At 30.8% G+C, this 18,426-nt stretch overlaps 2 protein-coding genes and 1 pseudogene across 3 annotated transcripts; all 3 read right to left on the reverse strand.

Moving 5' to 3' along the window:
• Positions 1 to 3,326: 3,326 nt before the first annotated feature.
• On the reverse strand, positions 3,327 to 4,779 carry LOC149497263 (ornithine decarboxylase pseudogene; annotated as a pseudogene).
• Positions 4,780 to 10,166: 5,387 nt separating this feature from the next.
• On the reverse strand, positions 10,167 to 11,647 carry LOC105644901 (ornithine decarboxylase). Its single transcript, XM_089719317.1, has one exon. The coding sequence runs from the start codon at positions 11,548 to 11,550 to the stop codon at positions 10,297 to 10,299; it is 1,254 nt and encodes a 417-aa protein (XP_089575443.1). The 5' UTR covers positions 11,551 to 11,647; the 3' UTR covers positions 10,167 to 10,296.
• Positions 11,648 to 13,073: 1,426 nt separating this feature from the next.
• LOC105644900 (NAD(P)-binding Rossmann-fold superfamily protein) lies at positions 13,074 to 17,882 on the reverse strand. 2 transcript variants are annotated; one of them, XM_012230405.4, is made up of 12 exons: positions 17,726 to 17,882; positions 17,539 to 17,594; positions 17,400 to 17,433; positions 16,631 to 16,729; positions 16,408 to 16,556; positions 15,523 to 15,561; positions 15,179 to 15,271; positions 14,861 to 14,959; positions 14,055 to 14,144; positions 13,738 to 13,821; positions 13,410 to 13,475; positions 13,074 to 13,327 (listed from the first exon to the last, which is right to left on the reverse strand). In XM_012230405.4, exons 1-12 carry the CDS (start codon positions 17,799 to 17,801, stop codon positions 13,241 to 13,243), a joined length of 972 nt encoding a protein of 323 aa, XP_012085795.1. In that variant the 5' UTR covers positions 17,802 to 17,882; the 3' UTR covers positions 13,074 to 13,240. The 2 variants fall into 2 exon arrangements, with proteins under 2 accessions (XP_012085795.1, XP_012085794.1); XM_012230404.4 differs by having other exon boundaries at positions 16,408 to 16,571.
• Positions 17,883 to 18,426: the final 544 nt, after the last annotated feature.

Genomic DNA, 18,426 nt, shown 5'->3' on the forward strand with positions numbered 1-18,426 from the left:
GCCAGCAGTTTCTATATCAGTAATGTAATTAATTTACTGCATCATATTCTATTGCCTGAGGACTTGATCTATTGGTGCATGCATAAATTAATATATAGATGTGGGAATAGTATATAAATCCCTACAAAATTTATAAATTGATTCCATTGGTTGAAAAAATTAAAAGTAATTTAATTCTAATTGATTATTAATATTCCTATTTGTCGCAAACTTGGACTTATTATCAGATTCAAAGTTTTTCCATTTACCGTAAATTTCAACTTATTACGAGGTTCGAAAAGAATTAAATTATGGATTAAATACCGAATAACAGATTGATTTGATAATTATACGATGAATTAACTTGATAATTATACGCTAATACATGATGATATGAGCTAGGATAAAAGAGAAAGCAATTAAAATAATTTTTCCGAGTTGTTTTGACTCTAATTTATATTGAAATTACAATAATATTAGTGTTTTTAACATGTGTCCTTCACAGTCTCCAGCACAAGTGAAACAAAGAGAAAGCCAAATTAAAAGAGGTGTCGCAATGTTTAGATCAATAGTAATAATATTTTTGTTGCTTTTACTTTTTTTTGGCAATTTATTTATTTTCATAATTAATATTCTTTAGGTAATACCTAACTCTAATCTTCAAGCATTTTGACAAACAAGAGTTTTAATACCAACAATTAATAAAATAAAATTAATATAAATATAAGTCTGAATTATTTAAATATAAATTCATTAGTTAGTATATAGTCCATGCTAAATTTATGAATTGATTATATTGGTTAAAAAAATAAGAATATTTTAATTTTGATTGGTCATTAATTTTCATATTTAAATATAAATTCTCTAGTTATATATTTAAATGTAAAACTTTATATGCAATTATTTTATTACAAAATGGATTAAATTTATTTATTTTAAATAATTTATCATTTTATATGTTATTTATTTTTTAAATATAATAATACTATAATAAAAATATAATAGAAATATATTAATTATATCAAATGAGATCAAGTGGTTAGACAAATACTATTTACAATTTGCATCGATCATATTATTTTATTACTAAAGTTTCTTAGTATGTTTGGTTAGTATAAATGAATAAATAATATTTATTTCAATAAATATAGTCTATTAAGATTAAGTCGATAAATATTTATTTACAATAAATTTTATTAATGGTAAGTTGATAACATATTATTTTATATGTTGCCAATTATATTATTTTTATATTATAAATATATTAAATTATTTATATATTAGGAATACTAATGGTGAAGTTTTATTCAATTCTAATTAGGAATTATAATCCGGCCAAATACATAAATTTGACCTAAACTTTGGCTACTTATCCTTAGTACTCATGGAATTTAGTGAGGATTTAATCATGACCATTTATTTTGATATTTCAACAATAATTATGTCATTCAACAAAATGAAATATCTTTATAGGATTCAATCATGACTTTACGCTTCCGCATTTTATTTTCGAGAGGAACATAATGATTATTAAAATTTGAAAGTGCAGGGTCAGATGAATTCCCCGCATAGTTCAGGGGGCCATAAGAATAATCGTTGAAAGTACATGGTCAAATTCATGCATTGAGCTATTAGAATTCTATCGTGGAAAAGTTTTGTCTTTTATATATATATATATATATATAGTTTTAATTGCTTTTGCCTATCAAGAAAATATTTATTTTTCTATCAATAATTTTTGGTTTTGCCATCAAGCCTAATACTTGTTTTGTATATTACTGCATATACTATTTAATTATTTTTTTAATAATTTTGTAGAAGATTGATATGGAAGACCGAGCTAATGTTCAATGTGATGATATTCGCAAAAAGAATGAAGTATTAAAGTGTTAATCACAAAAATGAATTTTTAAGGAAAATAATATTAGCTGATTTTAAGATAAATATTATATTTTGTCATCTATTTATTTTTATATTTTATTTTACAAAATAGTTATTACCTTCTCTAACATTCAAATTTTCAACAAAATGAACAATTGAATATACCAGGTTAGTTGATGGATTTAATTATTTGTAATATGGAATATTCAAAATACTCTATAAAATAAAATTTTGCTAAGAATATGATAAAATATTCATAATATTAATTAATGATTTCATTACAAGATATCAGTTTAGATTTATTTTGGCTTCACACGGACACACCTCAACTGCTGCTACCAATGACTCCAATCCGAATTTCTCGCCAAATCTTATAGATTATATACTAAATTAAGGAAAATATTATAAGAACTATGAATTTGATTGTTAATTTCACATTTGATCGACTATTCGACCAAATCCAATCCATACAATTCAAAACTAATTTAGGAAAATAATAAATTAACAAGAGGTTTATAAATATACTAAAATTAAAATACAAGTGAAAACAACGAGTATCATATAATGAAAAACATGTATACGCAAACGTAAAATTATAAAGTCAATCAATTATTAATTCAAATGAATTTACTATCAAAAAATTTGAAAAAGTAATAATAAATTATAATAATTAAAATTAAATTAAAAAAATTATTATATAATAAAAAAGAGTAAACAAATTACTGAGTATAATCAACAACTACAAATGCGTGAAACCCATGTTGAAAAAGACCAGTATACAAAACAAAATGAACTGATTGCAACTATATCTGATGAATTGCGGCGGTGGTGCACTTGGTGCACATATTTTGCTATGATATAAAACAAAATGAACTAAATTGCAGTTATATATGATTAATTACGTCGTTGGTGCACATGTTTACTATGATATAAAACAAAATGAACTAATTGCAGTTATATATGATGAATCGCGTCGATGGTGCACAAGTTTATTTTGTCCCGGTGGTGCATATTACCAAGAAGATAACCTTTTTAATTCCAGAGAACGGGCGAGATATAATGACAGATATCTCTTTCCGGGTCTCGAGTTGGAGTCCCTTTTTGGGTCTATCTAGCATGAATTCTGATTAGTCGAATAAATGAATTCCAGATACAAGATGATTAGAGTAAAAAAAGACAACATTTATGATGCCTTGACAACAATTTAGGATGTGGATTATTAAGTGAAGTTCAGGATATTCATGATTACAGAGCGTAAAAACTATGGAAAAAGAAATTCAGGAAATTGTAACATATTTTCCACAATGTGACATCTAATGCATTACAATATAAAATAGATTCATTAATAAATAGCATGTTGGCATTACAATTACATCCATTAACTATAATGCAGGTTAAAGTTTACTTTAATGTACTATGATAACTTTCAAATTGATATTCTAGTTTCTGTAATAGCTAATGTCCAATTCTAGTAAGAAAATAATAATATTATTGAGTGTAAAATTGTTGTCTTGCTGGAGTGATTGGAAGATAGGAAAGACAAGAGAAGAAAGGGAAGATAAAATACAAAGGTTAATTATCTGATATGTCCACGCTTCAATCTGCACTTGTAAATACAAGATAGGTGGGCAAATCAAACCTGTTAAACCCATTAAACTTGCTTGCAGGAGCTGTTGTGTAGGCACCCATGTTATAGAACACGATCAAATCATTGACTTGTAGCTCTGGTAGCTTGCACCCACTTACCACAACGTCTAATGAATCACAGGTCAGTCCAAAAATTGTCGAGGAAGTAATTAGACCTGCTAAGTCATCTTCATTTTGCGGGAAAACCTTATACGACAAAGAAGCACGGTCATACGCTCCAAGGTTAAATGATCCGTGAACCCCATCGTCAATCCAATAATCAATTTGCTCACCTCTCACTCGCTTCCCAATAACATTAGTCACCAGAATGAATGCAGTTTCTACAAAATATCTGCCTGGCTCTGCTATCATTGTCAGCGATGTCAGTTCATCTGGAAAAAATTCTTGAACTGAGTCGTTTACAGTTTTACCAATCTCATCAAATAATGGGTTCGCCCTAAACCCGCCACCAATGTTAAGAATATGCATTGCAGGCATTTCGAGCTTAATGGCAGTATCAAATGCAAATCTTGCTGTAGCAATTGCGCTGTGATACACTTGTGGGTCTGATGCTATAGAACCCACATGGAATGACACTCCAACAACTTTAAGACCAGCCTGGTTTGCATGTTGGAGTAGAGAAGCCACCTCCTCAGTTAATGCACCGTATTTGTTACCAAATGAACGCCAGGATGAATTTTCGCTTGGAACTTTAAGTCTAAGCAGTAGTTCACATTTTGGATGCCATTTTTTTATCTTATCAATTTCTTGCTTGGAATCAAAGGTTGTCAGGTTGACTCCAACCCTAGCTGCATATTTTATATGGGACGCAGACTTGCATGGATTGGCATACACAATCCTGTCAGGATTAACACCGAGGCCAAGGATGGTTTCAATCTCAGCTTGACTTGCACAGTCAAAGTTTGCACCAAGTGTTGCAAGTGATAGAAGTAATGCAGGCTCAGTATTGCATTTAACAGCATAAAAAGGTTTTACATTTGGTAGAGATTGATTCCATTTATCCATTAGTCTTATAACAACCCCTAAATCAATAAGATAAAAGGGCTCAGCTTCTTCTTGATTATCAGAGATAGACTTTATAAGACTATAGAGGGCAGCCTTTTGAATTTGAACAACTTGTTGGCCTTTCAACCTGCTAGCCTCCGATATGGCTTTGAGGCTGCTGGAGTTAAGAGCATTAACATCAACCATATTGAAAGCCATGGACAAAGGAGCAGTTTGAGTGACGTAATTACGTACTGAGAGAAAGCTATGGAAGAAAACTTGGTGTACTTGGACCTGTACCTCACGCTACCATATTTATAGCAACAGCCAGCCAAGCCAGCTACAGTGCTTGAAATTCATTCAACCATAAAAAATAATCATCCCTGGTTAACACAAGATTTTTTAGAAAGAAGTGTCACATCCACATTTTGATACCATGTCATTACCATGGATTAAATCATTTTTATAGTCTATTTATATATTAGGATGATTTAATTATGATTCTGGATGAATTACAGTGATTTTGATAAATTATAGTGACATAAGGGTATTTTGATAATTTACCGTGTTATGAGACTGTGTTTTGGAAACACAGTGTAATAATAATATGTCACTCAATTAATCTGCCATGCACGTGTGTGTGATTCTAACTTTTAAATTTAAAAGAAAAAACAAATTGCAAATAGGGTTTGGCCTAAACCATACATTCAAACACAACAAACAAAACGTAAAGACAAATCAAACTACTTTTCAGGTCAGTGTAAGACAAATCAAACTCATATTATGTGTCATTTTTTCTACAATGTCAGATAAGCATCTTGTCTAAATAAAATCTTCAAACACCTATTCTATCAACCACTAGAATTTTAATGCAAAAGGTGCACCTTACCACACAATAGCATCTCCTAAAAATTCCACATCACCCTCCTCTCATCTCCTTCTTCCTTACTTCTTCTTCTTCCTCAACTCATCGTACTAACACCTAAGAATCCTAATGGTCGAAAATTCTAAAGCCTAAAACACCACTGAAATCTCATCTCCTCCTCACCAAAATATAATATGTTATTCCGCTTTTTAAAATCTTTAAGATAATTTTTTTTTTTTCAAGAAAATCTAAGCTTTCAAAGTAAAAATTACTCTTCTTTTCCCTTTATTTTTTCTCTTTTTACTTTTAAATTAAGGCTATATCCATATATTTTATATTACTACTTCTTTTCTCTATATTCAAATTATTTATCAACCATCGAAAAATATGAACATATTATATATAATAGAGGGAAGAAACCCAAAAAAGAAAGATTACAGATGAAGTAATGAATATTGACCGACTGAGGTCAATCTGCCGCTCTGCACAAAAAATCCAAAATCTCATTAGAAATGACTCCCAATACTGGCCTCTACAGCTAAATTAGCTTAGCTCATGTGATCTGTATTTAGACGGTCTCTCTATATTTTTATTACTGTTCAGTTTTTGGATCTCACGTGATCTGTTTCGGCCCAAAATCCTTTTCTTTGGGCACATCGGAAAGGAAGCCCATATTTTGTTTTTTTTAGAGAATAAGCCCATATTGGTTTTTATCCTAATATTTATATTAAAAAAAAAAATTTAGTACCTTCTTTGTTCTATAATACTTGTAATATCTGAAAAAATAGTTTGTTCTAAAATATTTTTCATATTTATGATTTCAAGGAGCAATAATTCTTTTTTCATATTTACTCTTTGTATATGACCAATAATTATTATTTCAATTTAATGGTGTTTTTAGAGAATTATTATTAATTTACGGGTAATATAGTAAATACTCAATAATTTATTATAATTTCGATAAATTTTATGATTTTTTTAAAGACGTGAATTTTCAAATGTGACAAGTATTATGGAACAGAAGTAGTATTTAGTTTATGATAAAATACTTATATTACTAAAAATCTTTTAAATACTATGTCACATTTAACACGTAGTATATATTTTTCTTGATTAGTTAAAATTTTAAAAACATAATTTTACACCTAATAATTTCCTAAAATTATCTTAATTGTATAATTAAAATGATTTTACCCTAAATCCTACAATTCAAATAGCCTTTATAATAATAATAATAATAATAATTAAATATCCAGCTATTTATGACTTTGTTCTAACCTAAACTTAGTACCAAGTTGCAAATCACAAAGCCCATTAGATTCTATGGATAAGAAGTCAAAAGTAAATTATAAGCTAAAACAAGTGGTTAGACAAATACTATTTACAATTTGCATTGATCATATTATTTTATTACTAAAGTTTCTTAGTAATTAGGAATTAGAATCCGCCCAAATAAATAAATTTGAAGCTGAACTTTGGCTAATTATCCTCGTGACTCATTGAATTTAACGAGGATTTAATCATGATCATTTATTTTGACATTTCAATAATAATTATGTCATTAAACAAAATGAAATATCTTTGTAGGGTTCAATCATGACGTTACGCTACTGCATTTTATTTTAGCAAGGGATATAATGATTATTAAAATTCGAAAGTGCAGGGTCACATGAATTCCTCGTATAGTTCGAGGGCCACAAGGATAATCGCTGAAAATACATGGTCAAATTCATGCATTGAGCTGTTAGAATTCTATCGTGGAAAAGTTTCGTCTTATCATATCACTATACGTGTGAGTATATATATATATATATATATATATATATATATATATATATATATATATATATATATATATATATATATATATATATAGTTTTAATTGCTTTTGGCTATTAAGAAAATATTTATTTTTCTATCAATAATTTTTGGTTTTGCTATGAAGCCTAATAATTGTTTTGTATATAACTGCATATGCTATTTAATTATTTTTTTTAATAATTTTGTAGAAGATGACAATGATATGGAAGATCAAACTATGTTCAATGTGATGATACTCACAAAAAGAATGAGTATTAGAGTGTTAATCACAAGAATGAATTTTTATATTTTGGCTGATTGTAAGATAAATATTGCATTTTGTTATATATTTATTTTTATATTTTACTTTAGAAAATAGTTATTACCTTCTCCAACATTCAAATTTTCAAGAAAATAAATAATTGAATATACCAAGTTAGCTTATGGATTTAATTATTTGCAATATTGAATATACAAAATAATCTATAAAACAAAATTTTGCTAAGAATGTGATAAAATATTCATAATATTAATTAATGATTTCATTACAATATATCAGTTTAGATTTATTTTGGCTTTACACCGACACACCTCAGCTACTGCTAGCAATGGTTCCAATCTTAATTTCGCTAAATCTTATAGATTATATACTAAATTAAGGAAAATATTATAAGAAGTATGAATTTGATTGTTAATTTCACATTTGATTAACTATTCGACCAAATCCAATCTCGAATAGTAATTTTAGGAATCGTAGCTATAGCTTAGCTCAAACCGGTCCATATAATTCAAGACTAATTTAGGAAAATAATGAATTAACAAGAAGTTTATAGATATACAATAATTAAAATACAAGTGAGAACAACGAGTACCATATAATGAAAAACATGTATATACAAACGTAAAATTATAAAGTCAATCAATTATTAATTCAAATGAATTTACTATCAAAAAATTTGGAAAAGTAATAAATAGCCTATTCTTTGAAAATGCGATTTTTTATCTCAAATGAATTCTAAATGATTGAACTTGCAATTCAAATGTTGTTGCTTTAATCATTATATTAAAGAACCGTTTGTTGTGTTGCTCACAGTTTCTTATATCTCGTAAAAGGTTATTAAATGCACAACCTTTGAATTAAGGAGGAGATTTGAACATAAATCTATTGTCAAGTCGTATATGCATTTTAGCATTAGGCTATATCGCGGTGTGCACCTCAAGTCTTGTATATTGACAAATGTAATAATTTGAGATAATTTATATAATTAATTTGCTTAAACCCTTAATGGCCTTTGAGTAATCTGTCTTTAGGGGCGGTGGATCTTGTTCTCTTAGCCAATTGGCCAATTAGGTAATAATGTAGTGCCAAGCTATGTTGGGTGACTCAAGTCCTCCACTACATTAACTAGCAAACATCTATTGGTTGGAACGGTTACTAAAAAACCAAAAAAAAAAAAAAAAAAAAAAAAAAAATTGGAGGTTTTCTCTCTCTCTCTCTCTCTCTTTTCTTGTTCTTCATTAATTTTTTTTCCCTGTTTTTTTCATTAAAACACAAGAATCAACTATGTGGTTATGGTGGAAGGGCCAGTCCTTGTCTCTTACGACAACCCCTCTCTCTTTTTTTCTTGTTTTTCACATTTTCATTGTTTTGTAGTGTTTTCTCCCCATCTTGTTGGAGTTTGTGATATTTCTATTTATGTAGAGTATTTATTTCGATTCTTTTTTTCATTTAGTTTGTTTTTATTTAGACAGACGTGCAATATGTGGATAATTTATTAAATAAATGATCTCTATATTTTAGAGTCCGATAGTACAATCTATTCTTTCATTAGATTTAATTGTTCAAATTCTTTATATCTGTCATAACCAACTAGTTTACGTGTAACGAGATTATGTACAAAAAATTCAAATAATTTGTATAGCCACTCACTTTGAAGTTCTATCAATTTTTTTCAAATTCATCTTTCAATTTTCAAATAAAATATCTTATGGTTTGTGCTATTTTAGTTATAAGAGATGTCATATCCTCTCTTTGTTATTTGTATGGCTTTTTGAAGTTATTAATAAAATCCTAATACATTAAATTCAAAAAAAAAAAAAAAAAGAAAAAAAAAAAAAAAAAAGTCCTTCACTGCATTAGGATAAAATACATGCAACTCATATATATATGTATTAAAACTAAAACCAAAAACACTGTTAATATAACAGTGATTTTGGTTTAAATTACCTATTTTAGCTCATATATTATACAATTTTACATATTTGACCTTACTTTATTGTTCTTGCATTTGTTCTATTGTTCTTATCTGCACTATATAGCGACATGTAGATCAAACTCTGACAGGCACTTGCACACTTCAATAGGTTGAAAAATCAAGTTTTAAGAATTTTTTTCTCTTTTTTTTTTTAAGATATTTAAAATTAAATTAAAAAAATAATATTATTATATAATAAAAAAAGAGTAAACAAATTACGTGTAAAATCAAGAACTACAAATACGCGAAACACATGTTGAAAAAGACCAGTATACAAAACAAAATGAACTGATTGCAATTATATATGTTGAATTGTGTCGGTGGTGCCATGTTTATTATGTCTGGGTGGTGCACATTACCGAGAAGATAACCTTTTTACTTCTCGACTAAGAGTCCCTTTTTGGTCTATCCGGTGCGAATTCAGATTAATCGAGCAAGTTAATTTCAGATACTAGATGATTAGAGTAAAAAAAAAGACAACCTTGGCAACAATTTACAATGTGAATTATTGAGTGAAGTTCAGGATATTTATGATTACAGAGTGTAAAAACTATGGAAAAAGAAATTCAGGAAATTGTAACATATTTTCCACAATGTGACATCTAATGCATTACAATATAAAATAGATTCATTAATAAATAGCATGTTGGCATTACAATTACATCCATTAACTATAATGCAGGTTAAAGTTTACTTTATTGTACTATGATAACTTTCAAATAGATATTCTAGTTTCTGTAATAGCTAATGTCCAATTCTAGTAAGAAAATAATAATATTATTGAGTGTAAAATTGTTGTCTTGCTGGAGTGATTGGAAGATAGGAAAGACAAGAGAAGAAAGGGAAGATAAAATACAAAGGTTAATTATCTGATATGTCCACGCTTCAATCTGCACTTGTAAATACAAGATAGGTGGGCAAATCAAACCTGTTAAACCCATTAAACTTGCTTGCAGGAGCTGTTGTGTAGGCACCCATGTTATAGAACACGATCAAATCATTGACTTGTAGCTCTGGTAGCTTGCACCCACTTACCACAACGTCTAATGAATCACAGGTCAGTCCAAAAATTGTCGAGGAAGTAATTAGACCTGCTAAGTCATCTTCATTTTGAGGGAAAACCTTATACGACAAAGAAGCACGGTCATACGCTCCAAGGTTAAATGATCCGTGAACCCCATCGTCAATCCAATAATCAATTTGCTCACCTCTCACTCGCTTCCCAATAACATTAGTCACCAGAATGAATGCAGTTTCTACAAAATATCTGCCTGGCTCTGCTATCATTGTCAGCGATGTCAGTTCATCTGGAAAAAATTCTTGAACTGAGTCGTTTACAGTTTTACCAATCTCATCAAATAATGGGTTCGCCCTAAACCCGCCACCAATGTTAAGAATATGCATTGCAGGCATTTCGAGCTTAATGGCAGTATCAAATGCAAATCTTGCTGTAGCAATTGCGCTGTGATACACTTGTGGGTCTGATGCTATAGAACCCACATGGAATGACACTCCAACAACTTTAAGACCAGCCTGGTTTGCATGTTGGAGTAGAGAAGCCACCTCCTCAGTTAATGCACCGTATTTGTTACCAAATGGACGCCAGGATGAATTTTCGCTTGGAACTTTAAGTCTAAGCAGTAGTTCACATTTTGGATGCCATTTTTTTATCTTATCAACTTCTTGCTTGGAATCAAAGGTTGTCAGGTTGACTCCAACCCTAGCTGCATATTTTATATGGGACACAGACTTGCATGGATTGGCATACACAATCCTGTCAGGATTAACACCGAGGCCAAGTATGGTTTCAATCTCAGCTTGACTTGCACAGTCAAAGTTTGCACCGAGTGTTGCAAGTGATAGAAGTAATGCAGGCTCAGTATTGCATTTAACGGCATAAAAAGGTTTTACATTTGGCAGAGATTGATTCCATTTATCCATTAGTCTTATAACAACCCCTAAATCAATAAGATAAAAGGGTTCAGCTTCTTCTTGCTTATCAGAAATAGACTTTATAAGACTATAGAGGGCAGCCTTTTGAATTTGAACAACTTGTTGGCCTTTCAACCTGCTAGCCTCCGATATGACTTTGAGGCTGTTAGATTTAAGAGCATTAGCATCAACCATATTGAAAGCCATAGATAGAGGAGCAGTTTGAGTTAGGTAATTAAGTACTGAGAGAAGGCTATGGAAGAAGACTTGGTGTACTTGGTGCGATGTACCTGTACCTCATGCTACCATATTTATAGCAACAGCCAGCCAAGCCAGCTAAAGTGCTTGAAATTCATTCAACCACAAAAAAATAATCATCCCTTGTTAACACAAACTTTTTTTAGAAAGAACTGTCACGTCCACATTTTTATACCATGTCATTAGCATGCATAAAATCATTTTTATAGTCTAATTATGTATTAGTATGATTTAATTATGATTCTGGATGAATTACAGTGATTCTGATAAATTATAGTGTCATAAGGGTGTTTTAATAATTTACAGTATTATGAGACTGTGTTTTGAAAACACAGTGTAATAATAATGTCACTTAATTAATCTGCCATGCATGTGTGTGTGATTCTAGCTTTTAAGTTTACAAGAGAAAACAAATTGCAAATAGGTTTTGACCTATACCATACATGCAAACACAAAGAACAAAACATGTAAAACACATGAGCTAAATACAAACTACTTTTCAAGTCACTATAAGACAAATCAAACTCATCTTATCTCTCATTTTTCCTACAATGTCACAAGCATCTTATCTAAATAAAATCTCCAAACATCTATTCTATCCTATTGCAATCTCATCAACCACTAGAATTTTAATGCAAAATGTGCACCAACCACACAAAATCATCTCCTATGACATCCCACATCACCCTCCTCTCATCTCCTTCTTCCTTACTTCTTCTTCTTCCTCAACTCATCTTACTAACACCTAAGAACCCTAATGGTCGAAAATTCTAAAGCCTAAAACACCACTGAAATCTCATCTCCTCCTCACCAAAATATAATATGTTATTCCCTTTTTCAAGATCTTTAAGATAGTATTTTTTTTTTTTTTTTAAGAAAATCTAAGCTTTTAAGGTAAAACTCACTCTTTTATGTTAATACCTCTTTTCCCTCTGTTTCTTCTCTTTTTACTTTTAAACTAAGGCTAGATCCATACATTTTATATTACTACTTCTTTTCCCTATATTCAAACTGTTTATCAATGACTGAAGAATATGAACTTTACATATATAATAGAAGGAAGAAACCCAAAGAAGAAAGATTACAGATGAAGTAATGAATATTCACCGACTGAGGTCAATCTGCAGCTTTGCACAAAAAATCCAAAATCTCATTAGAAATGACTCCCAATACTGGTCTCCACAGCTAAATTAGCTTAGGTCATTTGCCATTTTTTCAGGCTCCCTATAACAGAGTTGCATCTTAATCTTCCAGTTAATTATTATATGAATACAAAAGGTTGTTCATTTTCCAAGAATACCGCATCTGTAATTCTTAATATTGACAACTCAAGCCTGCTGTTTCTATTTCCGTAATTTACTAGAGGACAGCATATTCTATTGCCTGCAGACATGATCTATTGGTGCATGCATAAATTAATACTCCAAGCTAATTGCAATTATATATAATAAATTGTGTCGATGGTGCACATGTTTATTATGAAATTATGATTGTAGATTATATAAGCAAATAAGAGTACATAAATATGAAATTGTTACCGCTTCTCAGTGCTCTTCTAATTCTCAAATTCTAACGAAAAAGCACTCTACTGGTTTAGGATTTTCTGGGATTACAAAGTCTAAGCTATGGAAGAAGAGATTCAGGTTGCCTTCTTCTTTCCGAACAATAAGCTCCATGCATATGTGTTGCCTTTCTCAGAAGCCGCTTCAACTCGCTTTGCCCCGATCTAAGTCAATCATGAATTCCATTTGAGTAGCTCATAATACAAGAAACTACACAAAAATGATTCGGCAGTTAATAGAAGGTACCTGGTCCATAAGCCAGTAACCAATGGTTGGCATGTACTGTACTAGATACATAACGGCTAGTACAGGCTGAAAGAAAGATCAAGATATTAGATTAGCACATTACTAGAATAATGCTGCAGATGCAAACAAGAATAGGATATACTTTGCTTTGGATGGAGGATATACAAATCATTAAGAGTTTATTACAAAAGGCTAAATTATACCACAACAGACAATAACATGGTTAATGATCATAGCCTTCTGCATAATTGAAGTACTTCAATTGAATTAAATAAAATATAGAATTCCAAGGAACAGCAAAAAAAAAATCTAATACAAAAGCAATTACCTGGTATGATATCCAAGCTTCCTTTAGACCATGGGTCATAGCAATAATTGTCAGTTCCGCACACCTCTCTGATGACACACGCTTCTGTCAACATGATAGAATTTAGTTAAAATTAAACAGGCAGGACAGGAAAAAAACATCAAATAAAGGATAAAGATGTGAAATTGGAAGAAATATGTTCTGCCAATACAAAAAGTAGTCCTCTTATAATCCACCTCATTCTTCATCTACCATACAACATCTGGTATCTCCAAAAGAGGTAGAGATAAAATAAGTTACAAGTGAAAGCCAATTTATAAATACAGTGAGAAGATCACCTCAGAACCCTTTTTTGCTGTAGTGTAGCCATTTGATGTCTCTATTGGCCCAGGACAAACAATGGTCACCTTAATCCCCTTTTGACAGAGCTGCAAGTAACACAACATTGAGATGTCCATAAGAACCAGACATAGAGAACATGATTGTGAAAATTTTTCATGGGATAAAGTATTGTATTCTTCAGCATTGGACTTTATGCTGAAAATATTAACCATGTGCCCCAATACTAAAAAGCAAGACCAAGTAATATAATCAATAGCAAACACAACTTGTCAGCAACCTAGTCAATCAGACACAGTCCTCATGTAGTTTTGTCCATTTGCTTGTTTATTTTCATTTCACTTATGGTTTGGAGGAAAGGTTTAACAACTCCAGGATGGCTATTGCTCTCACATGGCTTTATTTTGAATATAGGCTGACAAATTCATTGATCCTATGATCACCAAAATGACAGAAGTTAAATTACCGACATCACTGTAACAAAAGGACACTACATAAATATCATTCTGGAACGCATTAACTATAGAGAAAAGCATAAACATGTAACTTCCATCAATTAAAAGTTAATGATTTTATAGTCTAAGGGAGACTGAGCAACTATAATTAAGAGTAGCCAGTGGTTTAAAAGCAATTAATTTAACTGACCAAGTAAAATTCCCGAAACACCCCCCATTCCCCCCCCCCCGGGTCGACTATCATAAGCTCCAAAATGGCTGTATCTATGTTCTAAGTTGGACATGTCTATAATGCAAGAGAAGGACAACATAAAACATCCTCATTCTTTTGTTGAAAAATAAGTATATACCTCGGAACGAAAGGATTGGAAGTACCCATTCAATGCAAACTTAGAAGCAGAGTATACAGCCTGTCCTGGTGTCGGTACCTTGCCTGCAGCACTGCTCATCTACCCATAACGTATAACTCATATCATGTGAATGGCAATAAATGTAATGTAATAGATTGCATAAAAAAATGGTTAAACTTTAGACGGAAAGGATTATCTGTGTGATAACTATATCCCAAGGTCAATCAGCGAGGTGCCATGCTTCACATGTCTCACTGCTTTAGTTTTGGTGCATATTAAAAACAGATACTACTAAAGATATTGTTGATCTCAACATACCACAACAAATTGGCCCCTCCCTCGATTCAGCATGAACGGTGCCAATAGCCGTGTAAGAGATATTGTCCCTAGAACATTAACGTTGACTGTAGCCTATTCAAACAAAAAAGTATCATCAGTAGTCCTTCAAGGGAAGACCAAAAGAAATAGGACCTAGTACATTGGTAATCCTTGCATAAATTTATCTAGTTGACTAGAGTTAACTTGTGAAAGTGAGCAGCTAACTGAATAATGGGCCAATCTTTGTTTAAGAAAAAAATAATAATAGTAATTGCAAAAAATAATAATAGCAATTGCACAAGGTCTAACCATCAGAGTGCCTAATATTTTCATTCACGTGTTACCTTAAGATCTTCCTCAGTTACATCCAGAGCTGCTGATTTCTGCCAAAAGAAAGAGGTGGATCAATAAAAGTCATCATTTGCTCAAGATGTGAATCACTTTATGAGGTATTAGCAAGCTATCACATTTACGCACCAAAGGCACAAAATCAATAATGGAGCTGCAGTCTGGTGATTTCTGCATATTCAATTTATAGAAAAAAACGCATCTAGCACCTTGTTCTGTCACTTGCTTTTGGAAAAGTATTTAATCTTTCATGTCAAGCTGTGGTACATTTTCATACCAGTGGACTATATCTAAATATGACATATTTAATTTTTGATAAATCTACTCAACCTAACCAGCACAAATGGAAATCTAGCCTGGCAAACTCTCTTTATAAACTTCATAAGATAGTTTACACTTTGTAACATATTTTCCACAATGTGAGATCTAATGCATTACAATATAAAATAGATCATTAATAATAGCATGTTGGCATTACAATAAACCCATTCACTATACTGCAGGTTAAAATTTACCATATTGTACTATGATCACTTTCAAATAGATATTTTAGTTTCTGTAATAGCCACTGTCCTCTTCTCTTATCTATTCTATTACTGTGCAATTTGCTCACCCTTCCCCAGCCAAGTGCGCCCATGCATACTCATTTGAATTCTTTTTCTTTCAAGATCTCACAATATTAGTTTTATCTAATACTGACAAAAAAAAAAAAAAATCATGCATACTCATTTGAATTCTTTTTCTTTCAAGATCTCACAATATTAGTTTTATCTAATACTGACAAAAAAAAAAAAATTTGCATGGAGTCAAAGCTATTATATGCATCTATGCCAAATTGTCGATATCTTCAAATCCTAAATTAATTACAAATATCCACTTACAGGGCGCTCATAAGCAGCATTATGAATCATATAATCAACACCAGCTCCAGAGAAAAAAGACTCTGCTTTTTCAACTGCCACTTTAAGAGAAGCTTCACCAGATGCCAAATCCAAAGGTAAAATCTTCACTTCATCGGGTGCATGTTTGCCTGTGGGTGTCTCAGCTGCATGTCAATAATAATAGGAATGAAAGACTCATATAACTTCAGATGAATGGATAAACCTGTGAGTTCCTTCTTAACTCGCTCCAATTCAGCTTCATTCCGTGCAGAAAGAATAAGCCTGGCACCTAAACTTGCCAATTGCTTAGCAAGAATTTCACCTGAAATCCACCATCAAATTCAAAGGGTAAAGAAAAAAAAAAAAGATAATAAAGAAAAAAAGGATAAAGAATCTACAAAAATGAGTAGTGACCCTCAAAAACATAGTTGGTTAACATACCCTAAATGTGGTCAAATTATTATTTCTCGACAAATGACACAAAACAAAGAACACCCCTAGGTATTTTAATTGCAATAGGTTCTACTGAGTTAGATGTTGATCAATCATCCATGATCAATGAGATAAAGCACATTCAACAATTTCATATTTGGATGGCATCGTTTCGATTGAAGAGAATTTACCACCATCAAAATCAAAAGAAAAAGGCCAAATTACTACACAGAATAAGCCCATTCCTCCATTACCAATGCAAGATTTGGCATTTTCTTTCACAAATGGAGCAACAGCCCAAGATTCGGCCAACAAGGCTCCATCCTTAATATCTAACCAACTACAACAACTTTTTAGTAACAAAGGGAGAATTTTTAGAGTCGGTCATGCTCCTCTGCAACAATGATCCAGTAATGATAACAATGCAATTCTAAACAAATGCAGCACATAACAAAGCCCAGAAAATTTACATATTTGTTGTATAAATTGCATTTCAACAACCAAAAATTGGATATTAATTAAAAATACAAGAATTTCAAACACAAAGAAGTACTTGGTACCTATTCCACGACTGGCTCCAGTAATCCAAACAACCTAAAAGGAATCAAATAATTCAGAAACAAGCCGCACAAAATAAAAGAAATGAATTTAAAATAAAAAGGGAAAACAAATTTCGTAAATATCGAAAACTCAGATTACCTTATCCTCAATTTCTTCTTTCTTAACATGCCTCTTGGACATCAACGTGAAGTCCCCTTAAATTACATATATACATAAACATTAAAGTTGATACAAGGAGCTGATAATTGGCAACATGAAAGCTAATATACATAGTTAAAAAAAAAAAAAAAAAAAAAAAGGTAAACAATAAAGTTGGAAGAAGTACCATCGCAAGTGAGGAACTTAAAGAGTAACACAAGAAGAAGAAGGATAGAGAGGGAAATGAAGAGCAGAGGCAGCATCGTAGCTCACCGCTCAGGCTTTTGTTCAGTTATCGTTAGATAAAGGCAAACTGTTTTCTGACCGTCTCTCTATATTTTTATTACTGTTCCGTTTTTGGATCTTATGTGATCTGTTTCGGCCCACAATCCTTTTCTTTGGGTACATCGGAAAGCAAGCCCATATTGTGTTTTTTTTTAGAGAAGAAGCCCATATTGGTTTTTACCCTAATACTTATATTGAAAAAAAAAAAAAAAGTTCTATCTCTGTACCGTAATATTTGTCGCATATGAAAAAATTATTTATTCTAAGATACTTGACCTATTTGTAATTTCAAAGTGCAATAAATCTTTTTTCATATCAACTATTTGTATATAATCAATAATTATTACTTCAATTTAATGTTTAGAGAATTGTTATGAATTTACGGGTAATATAATAAATTTACTCAATAATTTATTATAATTTAGATAAATTTAATAATTTTTTTAAGAGACATGAATTTTCAAATATAACAAGTATTATGGAACAAAAATAGTATTTAGTTTATGATAAAATACTTATATTACTAAAAATAATCTTTTAAATATTATGTCATATTTAACAAGTAGTATATATTTTTCTTGATTAGTTAAAATTTTAAAAACA

This window comes from Jatropha curcas, chromosome 3 (genome assembly GCF_041381405.1).
Source record: "Jatropha curcas cultivar XTBG-Jc1 chromosome 3, XTBG_Jcur_1.0, whole genome shotgun sequence".
In the NCBI taxonomy this organism is placed as follows: Eukaryota; Viridiplantae; Streptophyta; class Magnoliopsida; order Malpighiales; family Euphorbiaceae; genus Jatropha; species Jatropha curcas.